Source organism: Pipistrellus kuhlii, unplaced genomic scaffold (assembly GCF_014108245.1).
Source record: "Pipistrellus kuhlii isolate mPipKuh1 unplaced genomic scaffold, mPipKuh1.p scaffold_m20_p_13, whole genome shotgun sequence".
In the NCBI taxonomy this organism is placed as follows: Eukaryota; Metazoa; Chordata; class Mammalia; order Chiroptera; family Vespertilionidae; genus Pipistrellus; species Pipistrellus kuhlii.
Window position 1 is genome coordinate 6,578,605 of NW_023425438.1, and position 19,601 is coordinate 6,598,205.

The 19,601-nt window shown below is 46.9% G+C and overlaps 1 protein-coding gene and 1 pseudogene across 1 annotated transcript; one reads left to right on the forward strand and one right to left on the reverse strand.

The window, feature by feature from the left end:
* The first annotated feature begins 3,637 nt into the window (after positions 1–3,637).
* On the forward strand, positions 3,638–19,442 carry LOC118717737 (protein FAM228B). Its single transcript, XM_045581005.1, has 10 exons — positions 3,638–3,740; positions 4,387–4,529; positions 5,251–5,319; positions 8,464–8,655; positions 9,327–9,407; positions 12,989–13,076; positions 13,172–13,328; positions 15,719–15,826; positions 17,874–18,012; positions 18,869–19,442. Exons 1-10 carry the CDS (start codon positions 3,638–3,640, stop codon positions 18,896–18,898), a joined length of 1,110 nt encoding a protein of 369 aa, XP_045436961.1. The 3' UTR covers positions 18,899–19,442.
* On the reverse strand, positions 5,362–6,073 carry LOC118717096 (annotated as a pseudogene).
* Positions 19,443–19,601: the final 159 nt, after the last annotated feature.

The window sequence follows — 19,601 nt, forward strand, 5'->3', positions numbered from 1 at the left end:
CTTCTGCTATTTCAAAAGAGTGTTCATGCAACTCCCAACAGTTTTAGAAAGTTCAGTTTACATGAAAACCTAAATGCAAACTCAATTGATACCGTTTATTAAGCTCCACTCTCATAGGTATAATTTCCCAGTTCCATATTAAATCTTTATTCAGAAACGTGTAGACGCGGAAGGAGACTGCAGCAGATACCAACGAACTGCCTGCCTGGCTCCCAGGAATTCCTTTTCCTTTGCCCCGCCCTGTACAGAACAAAAATCCTTAGTCATAGTGACCCATGGAGTTTGGGTCCTGTCTCCACTGCTTGCTCAGTGCTGGGGTAAAGGGTATTAATCATTGCATCTGGGCCTGATATCGGCCTTGGAGTTGCTCTGTCCATGTAGGGACCTCAAGGTTTAGTAGGCAGATTCAGGAACAAACCGGGCTCTCAGTTAGTGCTTGCTTTTGCACATGCTCTCCTGGCACCTGAGCGCCGTCTCAAACATTGCAAACACCCCCACTGCAATAGTGGGCTAAGTCTGTTGTATAGTCAGGATCAGAAGGGACACAGAGAACTGAAATCAAATTCTTTTTCTACGGTTCTTCAAGCCTCCAATACTTATCATAAAGAGAACAGTCATCTGCCGGATGCATTGTAGTCCTTTTTTCTGGAATACAGTCCTTCTCTTCTGGCTTACGAAGGGCTCTTGGCGAGTCCAGTCACAAGTGTTCGGACATCACTGGGCATCACCTGCAGAGGTTAAACAGGCTGGAGTCAGCAGACCGGCAAGCAGTCTGGCCACAGGTGGCCCACTACCTGTTTTTGTCTGCCTGCAAGCTAAGAATGTTTCTTACTTTTTTAAGTAGTAGGGGGAAAAGCAAAAGAATATTTTGTGGTATGTAAAAATTACATGACATTAAAATTTCAGTGCCCATAATGAAGTGTCATTGGCACCATCCCATGCACCAGGAGGGTGCAGGCTGTATTCCCAGTCAGAGCACACGCCCAGGTTGCTGGCTGGATCCCCAGTGGCGGTGTGTAGGAGGCAGCTGATGGATGTCCCTCTCATCAATGTTTCTCTTTCTCTCCATCCCCCTTCCTCTCTCTGAAATAAATAATAACATGTTGAAACAGTTTTATTGAATATAGCCATACCTGTTCTTTCACGTATTGTCTATGGCTGCTTCCCACTATGACTGCAGGGTGGTTGTATAGTCCTGACACACACCATATGGCCTGGAAACCTAAACTGTTTACAGGGCTTTTTACAGAAAAAGTCTGTTTAAGCCGAAACCGGTTTGGCTCAGTGGATAGAGCGTCGGTCTGCGGACTGAAAGGTCCCGGGTTCGATTCCAGTCAGGGGCATGTACCTTGGTTGCGGGCACATCCCCAGTGGGGTGTGTGCAAGAGGCAGCTGATTGATGATTCTCTCTCATCGATGTTTCTAACTCTATCCTTTTCTCTTTCTCTCTGTAAAAAATCAATAAAATATATTTATAAATAAATAAAAAAATAAAAGTCTGTTTAAATTTCTTACTCCCAAACTTTATTTATTTATTTATTTAAAATATATATTTTATTGATTTTGTACAGAGAGGAAGGGAGAGAGATAGAGAGAAACATCGATGAGAGTCATTGATCAGCTGCCTCTTGCACACCCCCTACTGGGGATATGCCCGCAACCAAGGTACATGCCCTTGACCGGAATCGAACCCGGGACCTTTCAGTCCCCAAGCCTATGCTCTATCCATTGAGCCAAACCAGTTTCGGCTTACACCCAAACTTTAAAAAAAACTTTTACTTAAAGCTCTCCGTCCAAACAGTTTCTTTACACCAACCCTGGTGATGCTCCCGCAGGATCCGCTCCTGGAGTTTGGTGCCGGGAGGGAGTCTGGTAGCGAGTCCTGCGAACGGCTTGAGCTCACTCAGCTCAGCGGGACAAAGGCGGTGCAGTGAGAGGACCTGCTCTGGCTTGCCTGTAAAGGCTGTGAGTGCAGCCGAGACCGGTTTGGCTCAATGGATAGAGCGTCGGCTTGGAGACTGAAGGGTCCCGGGTTCGATTCCGGTCAGGGGCATGTACCTTGGTTGCAGGCATATCCCCAGTGGGGTGTGCAAGAGGCAGCTGATAGATGACTCTCTCTCATCGATGTTTCTGACTATCTCTCTCCCTTCCTCTCTGTACAAAATCAATAAAATATATTAAAGAAAAAAAAAAGGCTGTGAGTGCAGATCTCTCTGAGACACTTCGGCATTGGGAGGAGAGTGGCAGTCCATCACTTAGTGTCCACGGAAACTCAAGGAGGAACGTAAAACCCTGGAATCAAAGAAAACCAGTTCTCACAGAGCAGGTGATGCAGTGCGTTTGGAAAATCACAAGTCTTAATTTTGTAGCCGTGTCAGTGGTTTGCATCTGAATCATCTGGGGTAAAAAAAAACCACACACACAAAAAACCAAACACACAAAAAAACAGCCCACCAGGCGTGGCTCAGTGGTTGAGCACCGGCCTATGAACCAGGAGGTCACAGGCCAGGTTGCAGCCGGATCCTCAGTGTGGGGCGTGCAGGAGGCAGCTAGCTGATCAAGGATTCTCTCATCATTGATTTTCTCTCTCTCTCTCCCTTCCTCTCTGAAATCAATAAAAAATATTAAACACAAACAAACAAAAACCCGCAGAAACCGGTTTGGCTCAGTGGATAGAGCGTCAGCCTGCGGACTGAAAGGTCCCAGGTTCGATTCCGGTCAAGGGCATGTACCTTGGTAGCGGGCACATCCCCGGTAGCGGGTGTGCAAGAGGCAGCTGGTGATGATTCTCTCTCATCGATGTTTCTAACTCTCTGTTCCTCTCTCTTCCTCTCTGTAAAAAATCAATAAAATATATTTAAAAAAACAAAAACAAAAACACAAAAACAAACGTCTGCTGAAGTGGGCAGCCACTGAACCAGGTAAACGAGCTACATGACATGTGAGTCCTCGCATTCCCTTCCGGCTGACCAGCATCGGACACTATGACACCTCAGGCGACTGAACACATTTCTCGGCTCCTTACAGCGACATTTCCGCACGAGGCGCCACGGCTCCCCGGACGGTCCTCATCAGGACAAACGCAGACACGGGACCGGCGCCCCCTCCCGCCCCTCACTGCAGCGAGGCCTGGACACAGGGGTGTGGGTGGGAGGGAGCAGGGGTCCCGGAGCGGAGGAAGGCGGTGCAGGGGGGAATCCCAGCGCTGCGGGCTGGGGGGACGCAGGAAGCACCGGGGAAGCACCGGGGCCGGGCGGGCGCGGAGCCGCGGGCTCCGGGGCAGGAGCCCCGCGCTCGGCCCGGCGGGGGTGCGGGCAGCCGCCCGTCCAGGACGCGGGGCCGGCGGGGCGGGCGGCCGCGTGCCGGCTGTGGGCGTCCCGGCGAGGCGCTCCGCCCCGGGCTGCAGCCCAGGACCCACCTGCCCACCCGCGTCCGCCCGTCCAGCCTCCAGGGGCTCGGGGCTCGGGGCTCGGGGCTCGGGGCTCGGGCTCGGGCTCGGGGCTTGGGGCTCGGGCTCGGGGCTCGGGGCTCGGGGCTCGGGGCTCGGGGCTCGGGGCTCGGGGCTCGGGGCTGGCGGCGCGCGCGGGGCTGGAGGGGGCGGGGCCTCCGCGCGCTTCCGCCGCGCGCACTTGTTGCCATGGCGACCTGGGACGCCGACCCGAAACGCCCGTCTCTCACCCTCCGGCCGCCGCCGTCGCCGCCTCCAGGGCCGGACCCCGCGCAGGGCGGGGGCGCGGAAGGTCCGGGCAGCCCCGGGAGGGGGAGAGGGGCCGGGGCGGCCAGACTCCTGTGCCCGGAGGCCCAGGCCCCGCCGACCTGGGAGGGGAGGGGAGGGCGCAGGCCTGGGTGCTGGGGGGTCACAGCCCGAAGGGCGCTTTCCCCTGAGACACCGGCCTGGAGGCGGGGCGCTGGGGACCGGACGTTTTTGTCCGAAAGCCCCCCCCCCCCCCCCCCGTCCCTCCGGGCAGCCCCGCCGGGGTGGGCTCCGGTAGCCAGGAAGCTGCAGCCCGGGCCTTGGGTCCGAAAAGGGCTGCAGGAGGACTCCCAGAAGCCAGGCTGCATCCCTATCACACAGCCCCTTATTTCCAAGGGGCTGTGTGGTAGGGGCAGGTGGGAGCCTGGATCTCAGGGGGTCGCGGGTCCGGGCAGAGAGGAACCCCCCCCCCTCCCCCGGCTCTGGGGACAGGAGCAGGAGCCGCGGCGGAGGCCCTGGCTGGGACAGTGCGGATGGATGGATGGATGGATGGATGGATGGAGGGAGGGAGGGAGGGAGGGATGGAGGGCTGACGTTCACAATCCTTTCCTGGCCCGTGGGAGCTCACAGCGTGGACCATTCATTCATTCCGCAGAGGGGAAGGGGATGGGGGCTTCCCGTTACCCACTGAGCTGACGTTCCCGCTTTCCCAGAGGCTCCGCCATTCGGGACCACCACGAGCCACTTAGACAGCGAGGATGTGACCGTGTACAAGAGCCTCCGCCTCAAGAGCTCCAAGGAGTGGCTGGAGCCGCAGCCTCTGTACTTCGTGGAGGTACAGCGGCGGGGCGTCTGGAAGCTCACCCTGGGGTAGCTGCTTGGAGAACTGACTGCCTTGTGTGACATGTAACACTCCCCCTCCCCCCTATGTTTTCTGTTTTATCCTCTCCTTTTTACCACCCTTGTGTTTGCTCTTCATTTTCTTCCAGCTTCTTCAAGGTGGACTCATGGGTCATGGGTTATATACCTTCTCTAACATAACAAGGTTATAAAGTTTCTCTTGAAGCTCACAATATATACAAATTGTGTGTTTTAAAAATTGTTATTTTTTTCTAAACAGCGTTATAAAGGTCTAGTTGATACACATACAATCAATTGCCTATATTTAAAGTGTACAGGCTGATAAATTTTAACGTGCATACCCACATGAAATCACCACCACCATCAAGATAACAGACTGAGTCAGTACCCTCAGAGTTTCTTCATTGTGTCCTCGGCAATCCTTCCCTCCCTCCCTGCCAGCCATCGAGACAATCTCAGATTTGCTTTCTGTCACTACAGTTATTATTATTATTTTGCCCTAGAATGAGTTTAGCTGAAAGCAAGAAGATTCAAACATTCTTTAAATAATACTTTATGATATCATGTTAGGTATAAAAACTGGATTTACAGAGAAATTTTCCAGAGATATGTCTTTACATGTAACATGTAAGTCAAGATAGTATAAATAATTTGTATTTTGAGATTTGACTTTCAAAATTTCATTGTCATTTTAGGCATTTGCCAGAGAAGATATTAATGCAGCCATTAAATCAATATTGTATAGAGAAAATTACATAAATAAGGTAAGAATCGACTATAGGATATATATTTTTTTTTTTGCAAACCAAAACAAGGCTTTTATTGTACATCTTTATAGTTTCACAAACAAGTGTGAGAAATCATTCGGCATCTCGGTGTTTCTATAGTTGGACAACTTAGATCTTATTCATCAGCCTGCTGAACTGTTCCTTTTTCAGAAACATAGATACCATCCAAAAATTTTCTGATATCCTTGTTTTTAACTGTTGTGGCTTGCTGAATCAAAGCAGCTGAATTTGATACAAGTTCAATATCATTTCCTTCAAGAATCAACTCATCTTTCTGGGCTTGAGATACTGAACAAGCAACGCCTGACCTCATCCGAACTCTGCGGATGTATTTTTCGCCCAAGAAATTTCTAATTTCAACAAGAGAACCATTCTCCTGAATAACGACGTTGATGGGGAAGTGAGCGTACACAGACCTCATCTTGTAACGGAAGCCCAGTGTAACACCCTTGATCATGTTCTGTACATGACTGCAGATGGTGCGAACTGTGGCCAGTTCCTTTCTATTGTATTTCCCCACCATTTGTCAACCCGGAGCCTCTTCTTTTTCTTTCCGAGGAGACTGAGCTCCACATGGATGTGGTTGAAGTCCCTCCTCAGGGTGCCTCTGGGGCCCTTCACTATCACGGTGCGCCCCTTCAGGGTGATGTCCACATTTTCCGGGATGTCCACAGTCTGATTGCTGAGAATGGTCTTCATCCTCGCAGTAGATGCGGCAAAGAGCCGACTATAGGATATTTCAATTCTTTTTTTTCTTTTTCTTGCCCAGCTGGCGCGGCTCAGTAGTTGAGTGCCTACCTATGAATCAGGGGTCACAGTTCGATTCCCGGTCAGGCCACAGGCCTGGGTTGCAGGCTCAATCCCCAGTGTGGGGCGTGCAGGGGGCAGCCCATCAATGATTTGTTCTCATCACTGATGCTTCTATCTCTCCCTCCCTTCTTTTCTGAAATCAATAAAAACATATTTAAAAATTTCCCCCTCATTTTTCATGTAGTTCATCATCATTATACAAATTAAAAAACAAGACAAAACACTCATTAGCCCCTCGGATTAAATTTAAGGGGTCTCTGAGGTGCTTTAACTGACTTCCTCTTTTCTTTTACTTTGTGGGGATTCTTTTAAAAAAATATTTTTATTGCTTTTTTACAGAGAGGAAGGAAGAGGGAGAAAGTTAGAAACATTGATGAGAGAGAAGCATAGATCAGCTGCCTCCTGCACACCCCCCACTGGGGATGTACCTGCAACCAAGGTACATGCCCTTGACTGGAATCGAACCTGGGACCCTTGTGTCCGCAGGCCGATGCTCCATTCACTGAACCAAACCAGCTAGTGCTGTGGGATTCTTCCCTCACTGGAGTGGGGCTCTGATGGAGTCACTATGTGGTGTTAAGAGCTTTGAGAGCTGTTATCGGTACATGGCAACCAAGTATTACTCACGTAAACCTATCAGAACAAGACTCTCACTATAGCAGGATGGGTTTAATTCTAAGACAAGGCGAATGTCCATGTGAATGTCCACTAAACACTGGAATAGGTAGCCTATTTTTGTTTTTAAGACTCTTCTGTAGCGTTGTTTAAAAAGGAAAGGGTTGAAGTGTGCTATGACCTGAAGTTTGAGAGGGGCAATCCCGACAAAATAGGAGGATCTCAGGGCTCGCTCCCTCTCTCTCTCTCTCTCTCTCTCTCTCTCTCTCTCTCTCTCTCTCCCACACACACACACACACTTTAAATGTTATGTTGTTGTTCCCAATAATGACATGATTTCACTGGCTCGATGAAGAGCAGTTTTGTGAGAATGGTTGAGTTTATAGCCTGAACCAGGCGTTTTCTTTGCAGGCCATTGGACTAGGCTGTGCTACACTCCTGTCTCTTTGTCTCTTTCCCGCCAGGCAATATTCTTCTTCCACCTTCTCTGTCATCTCTTCTCTTCCTAGATAACTCTTCCTTCTTTAAGGCCCCTCTGAAATGCCTCTCACTTTGGGAAATTTAAAAATATTTTTTTCTATTGTGGGAAAATATATATAGCATAGCATTTGCTATTTTTAACCATTTTAAGCATAGAATTCAGCAAAATTACATTTACTAGTACAACCATCACCACTCTCTATCACCTTAACAGAAACTTTGTACTCATCAAACGATAACTCTTTCTTCCCTCCTCACGCCTCTGCTAACCTCTAACTCACTTTCTGTCTCTATCAGTTTGCCTAGTCTAGATATTTTACATAAGTGCCATCCTACATTATTGGTCCTTTTATGGCTTATCCACTTGGCATGTTGTTTTCAAGGTTCATTTGTGTTGTAGCAAGTGTCAGAACTTCTCCCCCTTTCTGTAGCTGTGTATTATTCCATGGGAGGTATATGCCACGTTTTGTGTATACATTCAACTGTTGATGGGAACTTGGTTGCTTCCATTCTACCTTCTGGCTATTGTGAATAATGCTGCCGTGAGCACTGCTGTACAAGTGTCTGTCTGAGTCCCTGTTTTTAACTACAAATATAAGGTGTCCCAAAAATGTTTACATACTTTAACAGCGGATAGCTTAATTTTGAAAATGAAGTGTATTTTAACAAACACCACCTTTACACTTATTCAAAGCATGTGTAGATAGTTTGGTTTTTTTTTTTTGGAAAAAATATATACCTTGTTATATTGTCCCTCCAGTTGTTTTGTGGCTTTGTTTTCTAGGGTGTCTGTCCATGGACAGCTGGCATGTTGTCTCATTTACCCATTATTCCTTTGCCCAGTGTAGTGTGTGTGTGTGTGTGTGTGTGTGTGTATGTCACACAGTTTAAGCCGAGTAAATGACTGGATTAACGAATTACTTTGTGGGCTATTCTTAGGAATAGAAATGAAGTTTAAGGTTTAAAACAAGAAAGATTTCAGCACTAACCAGTTTGGCTCAGTGGATAGAGCGTGTGGTCATGGGCATGTATCTTGGTTGCGGGCACATCCCCAGTAGGCAGCTGATCAATGGTTCTCGCTCATCCATGTTTCTAACTCTATCCCTCTCCCTTCCTCTCTGTAAAAAAATAAAATAAAAATATATTAAAAAAAGAGAAAGAGTTCAGATAACATATTTATCTCTTACACATACTTATCTAATTCTCTTGCACTAGGAATTAGATAAATATTTACAATATCACGACTTCTTAAACACGAGGAGAAAAGAGATGTTATACAAGAGATGGGTTGACCACGTGGCCGGTCCTCTCCAGAGGAAAATCATGGAGAAAGTCTGTTCACATAAGAAGATTAAGAAAAGGAGACACCAGGAATTAGACACCTTCTTAAAATACGTCAATAAAAAGGTATTAAGAGATCATCTGACACTCCCCCCCACCCCCAGTTGGTTTAAAAACGATGGTTATCTTTATTTATAATCACTCAAACAGACTGCCCCTCGCCACTTTATATACGAGTAATCTGTATTTCATTACAGCACGCACTACTTTGAAACCCAGGGCATGTGGAACAGATGAGGGAGGAGGAGCGTTATTCTGGTTTTAATGGGTACCTTAGAATCAGTTTTCTTTGTTGTGCTCAGGTAATTGTTAATTTTATACACACCAATTTAAAATTTTTGAACTCTAGGTTCAGAACATACACACATATATATATTTTTTTCTGGAATTCTATTACTTACAAGGCTATAAAATATTTGTGTTCTCTTGGCATTTTTAAGAGATCTGAGATATTTGACTAGTAGGCATTAAAAAACAAATCCCCAGATCTTTTAGTGTGCCAAAATTCTTTATTAAGATCTTACAAATTTTAAGTGAATTCTGCCCATCACCATAGTGTTTATTACTTGAATACATTCAATTTAATTTAGAACCTGGACTTCCCTTCCCTCTTGCACTTGTTATTGAAGCCACTCAGCAGCAGTAAAATGGGTTTGTGTGTGTGACGCGAGTCCTGTTACGTTCAGGATGAGTTGTGCACCTCTTGTTCTTATGTGTGGCTTATGTCCTTCCTCTAGGGAAATGCATTCATAGAGCATTATGATCCCAAAGAGTATGACCCATTTTACGGACACAAAGAGGACCTGGATTTCCTGAAGGTAGGAGAGATTTCTTATTTTAACTTTGGTGGGATGTCTTATTTTTTAGCTTTTTTGATACGTGAGTTGTCTTCTTAATGTATGGTATAATCCTGTTCTTAAGAATACATTCATCTTAAGAATAGTTTCCCATCTCCCTGTCTTAGAAAGGAACAAGAAAGCGGAAGTCCTAATTAAAGTAAACCTCTGTAAAATTTGAAAATATTGTATCATGATTGGGTAATAGGTTAATGTTTAAAATTGTCATAGACTTTTAAATGTGTCACAAAAGAAACACATTTTCATGATAAAAATAAATTGTTAAACAATTTAAAAACCACCCAGAATGAACTCATTAACGCTTTTCTCTATATCTTTTAACATTTCTTTCTACATATAGGTATAAACACACCTTTTTTTTTTCTTTTTACAAGAATAGGATTATACCATACATTGTTATGTAACCTGTGTTTTTCTGTAATAGTTTATGATTTGCATCTTTGTTAACATATGTAAATATATAACTTTAATAATTGCTAATTGCATGGAATTCTATTATTAGTAGCAGCTATCTTGCACTGAAGGATTTTCTAAATGTTAGACCTTTTTTTTCTTTCATTTTATTTTATCTTCACTGCTACCATGTCAGATAATTTACAGATGAGACAAATAAGATACAGATAGGTTATGTTACTAATCCAACGTCACACAGCTGCAATAGCATAGATGTGTTTCTAACCATATCTGGTACCTTGCTAAGCCATCATTATTTATTTATTTATTTATTTTTACATATTCCATTTTAATTGTCTAGATTGTTTTTTAAAAAATTTTATTGGCCGAAACCGGTTTGTCTCAGTGGTAGAGCGTCGGTCTGTGGACTGAAAGGTCCCGGTTCGATTCCGGTCAAAGGCATGTACCTTGGTTGCGGGCACATCCCTGGTGGGGGGTGTGCAAGAGGCAGCTAGTTGATGTTTCTCTCTCGATGTTTCTAGCTCTCTCTCTCCCTTCCTCTCTGTAAAAAATCAATAAAAAATATTTTTTTAAAATTGATTTTTTTTTTTACAGAGAGGAAGGGAGAGGGATAGAGTTAGAAACATCAATGAGAGAAAAACATTGATCAGCTGCCTCCTGCACACTCCCTACCGGGTATGTGCCCACAACCAAGGTACATGCCCTTGACAGGAATCGAACCTGGGATTTCAGTCCGCAGGCCGATGCTCTATCCACTGAGCCAAACCAGTTAATATGACATTGTGATGAACATCCCTGTAACTATTTATTAATTTTTTCAGTAAGTTGCTAGAAGCAGAATTGCTGAGTTAAAGGTTAAGCCTGATTTTGATTCATATTACCAATTTTTTCTTCTGAATGTTTAAATTTGCACACTTTTACTAATAATGGATATTGTTAAACAAAATTTTAAAATCTACGTTAAGTAATAGACATTTTAAACTGCTGTCATTTGTATGCAAAGTAGATCATTTTTTTTCCTCCTCCCAAGTTGGAGTATGTGTCTGTGTGTATATAATTTCCCCATTATTATAGGGGAAAGTTAAACTGAGAGTTTAGAATAAGAACCTTAGATATACTAATTAGTAACAGCTAGGATGGGGGAGTATTGAGATTTGAAACCAGATCTTTTTGATACCAATTTCTATTTTGTTCTTTTACCACCAAAGGCCTGGTGCACGAAATTCGTGTGTGGTAGGGTCCCTAGGCCAGGCCAGAGATCAGAGCCGATTGGGGCCTCTGGCTGCTGGCTGGGGCCTTCCCTCTTGTTCTGCACCATCCCCTGGTGGTCCTGGTGGTCAGTGCACATTATAGCGAGCAATCCAACTCCCAGTCTCCCCGTTGAACTCCCAAGAGGACACTTTGCATATTAGCCTTTTATATTTATATTTATGCTGCCTTTCTAAATGCAGCTGGCAGGTGACCTCTTAAGGTAAGCCGAGCACTTTGAGGTTAGAGCACTTCACCAGTTCTCAAAGTGAAGAACATAGACCTCTGGGAGCCTGAAACCTCTTTTGGGGTCTATCAGGCCGTATCTTTTCATAATAGAGCCAAGTGTTTTTGCCTTTTTCATTGTGCTGACATTTGCTCTGATGGTACAAGAACAGTGGTGCATAAAATGGCTGATGCCTTCCTTAGAATAGCTTGAGTCAGTGTTACCAAATTATAAGAAGTCATTATATTCTTCATTGCCATGCGCCCACAGTAAACAAACAAACAAACAAACAAACAAAAAACCAGTTTCACTGAAGAATATCTTTGATCAAACAGTAAAAATTAACTTTATCAAATCTTGATCCTTGAGTACATCTTTTTAATAGCATGGAATTGGAGTATGCAAAGAGCCCACAGCTGCAAATGGAGCTGCAGTGGGATTGCTGAAATTGTGAGCTGGACTGGCTGATCTTTCTCATGGAACACCGTTTTTAGCCAACAGAACGGCTTACAAAACTATGGTTATTAAATCCCTGGCATTTGGCAGACATATTCTGGAAAATTAGCAAGGCAAGTCTGTCACCTCAAAAACAACAGACAGTGCTTGTTGCCAGTGATACAATGTGAGCTTTTAATTTGAATGTTGGAGCAGTCATAGTCAATGTGACAGTGTCCCAATACTGAAAGGCTGCACTGATGAGCTTGGTAATAATATTAGTAAAGTGGTTACTGTATAATAAAATGTATTAACACTTGGAAGATCTCACATAACTCACAGATCTGATTATTTTCAAACCATCAATTCATGATGTGGATAAAAGATCCATTCAAAGTTCAAGGCAGACCACTGGGCTTTATTGTAGCAGTTTGAATAATTCATTGATATGGTTTCAGATGCTACATTATAACTAATTGGTAAGGAACTGCCACTTGTTGAGTTTGGGTATAGTATCTAGAATAGCCACGATGACCTGGAGAGGCTATTGAAATGAACTAACCAGGTTGGAAGGCCTTACTAAGAGATGTATCGGAATGCCCCTCCTCTTTGTGATGTGTTAAACAAATGTAATGGTTAGACTGCCATTGTTTGTAGACACTGTATTCTTTTACTACTTATTTGTATTGATTTCAGAGAGGGAGAAGGGAGAAAGAGATAGAAACACCAATGATAAGAGAGAATCACTGATCAGCTGCCTCCTGCATGCCCCCTATGGGGGATAGAACAGGCAACCAGGCATGTGCCCTTGACCGGAATCGAACCCGCGACCCTTTATTCCTCAGGCTGACACTATCCACTGAGCCAAACCAGCTAGGGCTGTAGATACTGTATCCTTGATTCTTCTAGCATAAGAGTCATAAATGGATGTTTCGGATAGACTGAGAAAGACCTGAAACCCAGTCCTCAAAGAAATATGTTTTTTTAAATGTTTTAAAAAATATTTTTACAGAGAGGAAGAGAGGGGGATAGAGAGTTAGAAACATCGATGAGAGAGAAACATAGATCAGCTGCCTCTTGCACACCCCCCACTGGGGATGTGCCCGCAACCAAGGTACATGCCCTTGACTGGAATCGAACCCGGAACCCTTCAGTCTGCAGGTTTACGCTCTATCCACTGAGCCAAACCGGTTTCGGCAGAAATATGTTTTTTTTGTAGGTTACCATCCCACCATTTCGTGACCCTTTGAAAAAGGCACAATATGACAAAGATGACGAAAAGAGAACTCTTCTTCAGTGTGAGACTGGTACGTAGATTCCAACTGTTAACGTGATCTCATAAGTCAAGAGCAATGACAGCTGCACTTAACGGTGCTAATTTATACTACTGATCTTCTTGCAGGCAAAATACATACAATGAAAGAATATAAAGAGATTGAGAAGGCCAAACTGTATTGTAGATTTCCACAACTTTCTAATTCAAGGTGCTTTGTGACTCCAAATGATTGGCTTAAACTGTCTACAAGCTACATAGAAAGTGACTTTTGCAAAAGGAGCAGGTAATGGTTAATATTGTAGAAATTATGGAACCCATTGGGGATTAGAAAACTAGTAATATCAGTTTTGTCATTGTTATTATTTTTAAATTTTTGGTTTTTAATGAGAAATCTACTGTAATTCTTGTCTTTGTTTCTCTGCATGTGATGTTTCATTTTTCTTGGGTACTTGCAAGATTTTCTCTTTGTCTTTGGCTTTGTGTCCCCCCCCCCCTTTTTTTTATCCTACTTAAAGCTCTCTGAGGTTCTTATATCGGTGGTTTGATGTCTTTCATTATTTTGAGAGAAATTTTAGGCCATTATCACTTCAAATATTTCTTATATCCTATCCTTTTTCTTCTTCTTACAACTTTATGTATGTTAGAGCATTTGATATTGTCCCATAACTACATAGATCCTTGAGTACACCTTTTTAATAGCATGGAATTGGAAGTATGCAATTCTTAGATACTGTTCTTTTTTTTTCTACTTGTATTTTAATTAGATAATTTCTACTGACCTATCTTTAAGTTCATGAGTCTTTCCTCATATACTGAAGAGCCTATCAGAGGAATTGTGATGATTTTTATTTCTGTATTTCCATTTTATTAAAAAAAATTTAAAAATATATATTATTGATTTCAGAGAGGAAGGGAGAGAGATAGAAACATCAATGAGAGAGAATCATTGATTGGCTGCCTCCTGCATGCTCTCTACTGGGGAGGATTGAGCCCGCAACCTGGGCATGTGCCCTTGGCCAGAATTGAACCCAGGACCTTTCAGTCCCCAGGCTGATGCTCTATCCATGGAGCCAAAGTAGCCAGGGCATGATTGCTTTAATCTCTTGACAGTGGGTTATTTTATCTTGCCTTCCCACTCCCGCTCCCTTTTTTTTTTTTTTTTTTTCATTTCTTGTAATTTTTGATTGATTGTCAAAAAGATCTGAAGCCCAGTCCTCAAATAAATTTTTTTTGTAGATTATTTTGTCTTGCTTTTTAGACATGTCTTGTGATTTTTTATTTATTTATTTAATGCTTTTTTTGGACATACTAACATAGGACACACTTTTGCTAATCTAGATCTTTCTTTTGTTTTACTCAAAACATGTCAAAATCCACATTTTCTGGGGGAAAACTCATTCTGATGAAGTCAGACCAGACGGATCCTTCCCATGAGTTTTGGTGTGTGACCATTTGCATGCTGAGTGTGCTGAGTATGTCAGATAGAAGAATGGCCAGGACACTTGGTTTCACGCCCTTGAAGCCATCCTGGAAAACGATTCCTTTTTTTTTTTGAGGACGTACACTGCTCACAGTCACTAGGAGGCCCTCAGAAACAAGGCTTGGTTTCGGGAACAACACCCAAAGTCCCGGTGCAGAACCGGCAGGTGGAGGGGGGCGCTGTCTGTGATGAGGAAGCTGCAGGGCCAGGCAGGTGCCGCCCCAGCTGTTGGCCTCGGAGCCACGCCGGCTCTGCCACAGTCCGTGCCAGCAAACGGGTGCCCTTCAGAGGGCCAGTGTCCATGTTCCCATCACTTCTGAGCGGGGGCACCCTGCGGGCTGCCTGGGCACCCGTCTGCCACCGATGGCAAGGCGGCCCGTGCAGTGGAGTGTTTGGGTCTCTCTTGGAGACACACTTCCTATTTCTATAAATGGCACAACCTCTATGGCCTCCTTTTACATGAGAGTCTACGCTGCCTCGCCAAGCAGGTTCTCAGTAAGGAGTAGACCAGCCTCCGTCCTGGTTTCAGCAGCTCTCACAGGCCTAAGACGTCACACAAGTTTAAGGTGACCAGACGTCCCGATTTTAAACAATTTGTGTCAATTTAACAATTTAACAATTTGTGCCAATTTAACAAATTTTAACAATTTTTAACAATTTTTTGGAAAAAAATCGGGACTTTCTTAAAACGCCGCAGGATGCGGAACAAATTGTTAAAAATCGGGACTGTGCCAAAACCGGTTTGGCTCAGTGGATAGAGCGTCGACTTGCGGACTGAAGGGTCCCGGGTTTGATTCCAGTCAAGGGCATGTACCTTGGTTGCGGGCACCCCCCCAGTAGGGGGCGCGCAGGAGGCAGCTGATCGATGATTCTAGCTCTCTATCCCTCTCTCTTTCTCTCTGTGAAAAATCAATAATTATATATATATATATATATATATATATATATATATATATAAAAAAACATCGGGACTATCCCGCCAAAAGCGGGACGCCTGGTCACCTTACACAAGTTTGAAGTGACGGTGTTTTAGACCAGTTGGCTGCCGAGCTTTCGGACCTCACACACCACCAGCTGGTGACCCCCGTTTTAGACAGCAGATGCAGCGTCAAAGGTTGACAGTCATTTCTGAAAGAGTATATAACCAGTATTGTTTTTTTGCCAACACCCTCACACATGCCATCTCGTCACAGGCTGAAGGTGAAGACTAATTTTAACGCTAGTAGTTTTGACTTGCAACACGTGGTCAGAGTTCCTCACGTTCGGGGATCCCAGGAAGAAGACAAAATACTTCTTTGCAAGTAAGTCTGTTCTGCCGTGGCCCGGCTCTGCCTTCGCGTGAGATGCTTGGCTGTGTTTCCGCCCTTTGCCATCCTTTTCGCGCTGCCGGAGCCAGAGCCCAGGCAGGTGCCACACCTCCCGCCCGGCGCCTGGGTGCGGTGGCAGCTTTCTGCAGCTTGTCCTGGTTTTCAGGAACAGGTAGCGAACACATCCAGAAATGACAAGCACAAACATAGAAAAAAAAGGTTCACGACTCGTGTTGGGTAAAAGTGACTTGAATTGGGCAGTAAGAGTGTGGTTTTTGGACTGGTTTTGTGGGGTAGTAGCTGCTACAGTTGGGTACCCAGAGGGAGGAGGCGTTATAAGCAGGAAGTGGAACGTACTACCGTGTGTGTAACCTGGGAGACAGCGCCGGAAGCTGACGACGGAGTTAAGAGAAAGATACTTCTCTACATGGTTACGGGACCTGTTAACTATCCGATTAAGTTATGAGAACCCCAGACATTGCTGGAGGGAATGTAGAACAATGCAGTAACTTGGAAGAACGGTTTGGCAATTTCTCAAAAGGTTACACATTAGATTATCATGCGACCTGGGAACTCACCTCCTACCTAGGTTTCTGCCCCGGAGAAACGGAGACATTATTCACATAAAGACGTGTCCCGGGTGCGTGTTCTCACCACCATGCCTCCAATTTGCAAACAGCCCAGGTGCTGCTCATTCGCTGGCGAGTGGCCAGAATGCGGTGCATTTACACAGGGAATGCTACCTGGCAATTAGGAGGAAAAGAAGTTCTCATACAGCCTGGTGAACACCAAGACTGTTACACTCAGGGAAAGGCAATCACAAGTCACCTGTTGTTTGATTCTCTTCATGTGACGCTTGGAAGAGGTAAATCTACAGAGGCAGGAAATAGGTTATTGGCTGCCCAGGGCTGGGGCTGGGAACGGAGAGTGATTGTCGGGGCCCATGAGGTCTTGGTCTGAGGGAAATGTTCTGGAACAGACCGTGGTGGTGACCGCGCAGCTCCGTAAACACACTAACCGTCACTGGTGCGTACGCCTCACATGGGGAGTGAATCACACGTCAGTAAAGCTGTTAATGGGGAGAGGCTCTATCCAGGCAGGAGGAAGGTGAGCTCGTATGCCGCTGTTCAGGAAGCTGGCCTGCCGCTGTCTGTTCCTGGAAAGCCCCAGGGAACGGTAGCAGGTCCCCTTTCCCTTTCCCTCGGAGGCTTTGAACTTGATGAATAACTGTGTGGCAGGAGCCGAGGGCTCTCAGAGGTGCTTGATGCCGGCGTGTCCAGCAAAGAGGCCAACCCTGCCTGGCGGGGAGGGGCTCAGTGAGTTAAAGATGGCTGTGGTGGGTGGGGCGGCCATCGCGGTTTGCTGCTTGTGGATGGAATGGACGGACGTTGAGGAGTAATAGGAAGTATTGGGCCAAGCCCTACTCACGCGTAGCGGCAGCCTTAAGAGACGGAACGACCCAGAACCACTCTTGTATATGAGGGTCCAAATGAGTAAGTTCCTCCCGCCCCGAACCGCCATGGTCTCAGACAGACCTGTGCGGGCCCGGTTTTGGGGTAATGAACATCTTCATCCCGTTTCACCCCTGCATGTGCTGTAAGAGGAGGAGAGTTTTGTCCTCAAATAGCTCTTCTCGCAGTGAGCCCAGGCAGGAAGGGAAACGTAGCGTTGCTGAAGTACAATTGCAGGGGCTTCTCTTTTAGCCTAGAGGTGTAAGCCTGTGAACTGCCCCGGAAGGAAGAGGAGGAAGTTGAAGTTGAGGTTCTCTTCCACAAACAGGGGAGGCACCCCGCACATGGATCCGGGGGGAGATGGTACGTTCGCCCAGTGGCGGCCCTGTGAGAGGGACGCGGGCTCAGCTGGTGAGGCAGCAGCGAGGTTTCAGGTGAAAATAAGACCGGAGGAAGGCCCTGCTCCATACCTGGATTTCTTTTTCGTAAAAACATGCACTTTCCTATCGACCGCATCCACCTCAGACTGAAGGAGAGAGTTCAATGCTGATGGCTGAGGGGACCCTCTCCTCTCCGGCTCCTCCCTGCAGGAAAGGAAGGGCGTGCTCGCTGGGGAAAGGACGGCACCATTCTCAGCAGGAAAAGCGTCCGAGTGGCCAGGAGGCCAAGGCTGACAGGCCCTCCCTGAGCCTCGGCGCGGAGGCCGAGCGGAGGGAAGACCAGGATGCGGTGAGAGCTGGGCAGGTCCGGGTGCATGGCACCGGGCAGGGGCTGCTGACACCAGAACCTGGGCAGCTGGGAGCTTGTGTGCGGCAGGATTTCAGGGAGAGAGGAGGCAGCAGACTCCCCAGATCCTCAGACAAAGCAAGGCGAGGGGGCGGCCAGGAGAGGCCGAGGCTGCTGCCCTGATTCAGGGGGAGTGGCGCTGCGCTGGGAGCTGCACCTGGGGTGCCCCCTGGTGGGTGGCCTGGAGGGTTCCCAGCTCCCTCCGGAGTGCCCTCCTCTCTCTCCACCTCTACCACCTCTACTGTCTCCCTCAGTCACTCCCAAGCCAGGCTCAGCGTTTTGTTCCTCATAGTTCAGCCAGGATAGAACGTGTTCAGAAGGACTATATACTAAATTTAAGTAGTAAACTTGACAGAGTAAAAATCCTGGAGTGTACAATGTATAGAAATAAGTGTTTACTGAGAGCAGATTTCTCATCGTAAGGTGCTCGTTAAACTTGGTGCAGGACCATGGGGACGGGGGATCCACAAATAATATCGCACACGATAGGACTGGCTGTGTCCCCAAACCTCTGCACGGGTCTGAATCCAGCCAGAGGGAGGCAGGCTCAGGACCAGCCTCTCTGGCTGTCTCCGATCCCTGCGCTCACTTACCGGCCGCCGCTGGGGGGTGACGGGCTCTGGCAGCTGTCGGCCGGCCTCTCAGGAGGCCCAGGCGGGAGCCCCACCTGCTGGATGGGCCACTCAGCTGGGGCGGGAGGACTGCCCTCAGGCCACCAGCTCGGCTTAGCCCAGGGGCTATGTGCTCTGTGCGCCCCGCATCCCTACTCCACACCCACCTCTTCCTGCACCGTCACCAGGTTCTGGCAGCCACGGAGCACACGCCCTGACTCCGGACCGGCCAGGAGGACGCAGAGGATGGACGGCTGCTGTGGAGGAGGCCACCTGCCAGCAGGCGTCGTTGGCGCTCGGGAGCCGTCCTGGATCTGAGAAAAGTACCTGCAATAAACCTCCCTTACTGTCCGAGTTCAGTGTCTGTGTGAGAACGGAGGAACCACGCCTCCAGGTACTGGAATTGTTGGAAGGGTGTTCCCCAGAGGCTAAGAAACTGGCAGAAAGATGCAATACAAACCCACAGCCCCCTCCCCAGCCATCTCAGCGCTCAGTCTCCCTGGGTTAAGGGGCGCTGCCTTCCGTCGGGTCCCCTTAGGATCCTCCCCCCCTTCTCCCCAGGCTCCTTCAGCAGTCCTTGGGAAATGGGACCATTCCCTGAGATTCCCAGGGGCGGGTTCTGGTCCCCACGGCCCCAGGCTCCTGTGGAGTTGGACTCCGGGCCCAGGAAGACTGAGAGGGCAGAGCAGGACCTGGAGGCAGAGGCGACCCTGGAGGCCGCTGCTCCCCTCCAGTCTAGCATCAGGGAGGCCGGGCCCGGAAACAGTGGGTCCCTGGGCAGGTCCAGCCGAGGCCCCGGCCTCCCCAGCGCCCTCCACCCCAGCGGCCCCTGGCCCCCCCCCCCTCCCTCCCGTCCCCGAAAGGAAACTTGGTTCCATTATAAGCAGCCGTTCACGTCGGAAGGCAATCCATTGGTCAAGC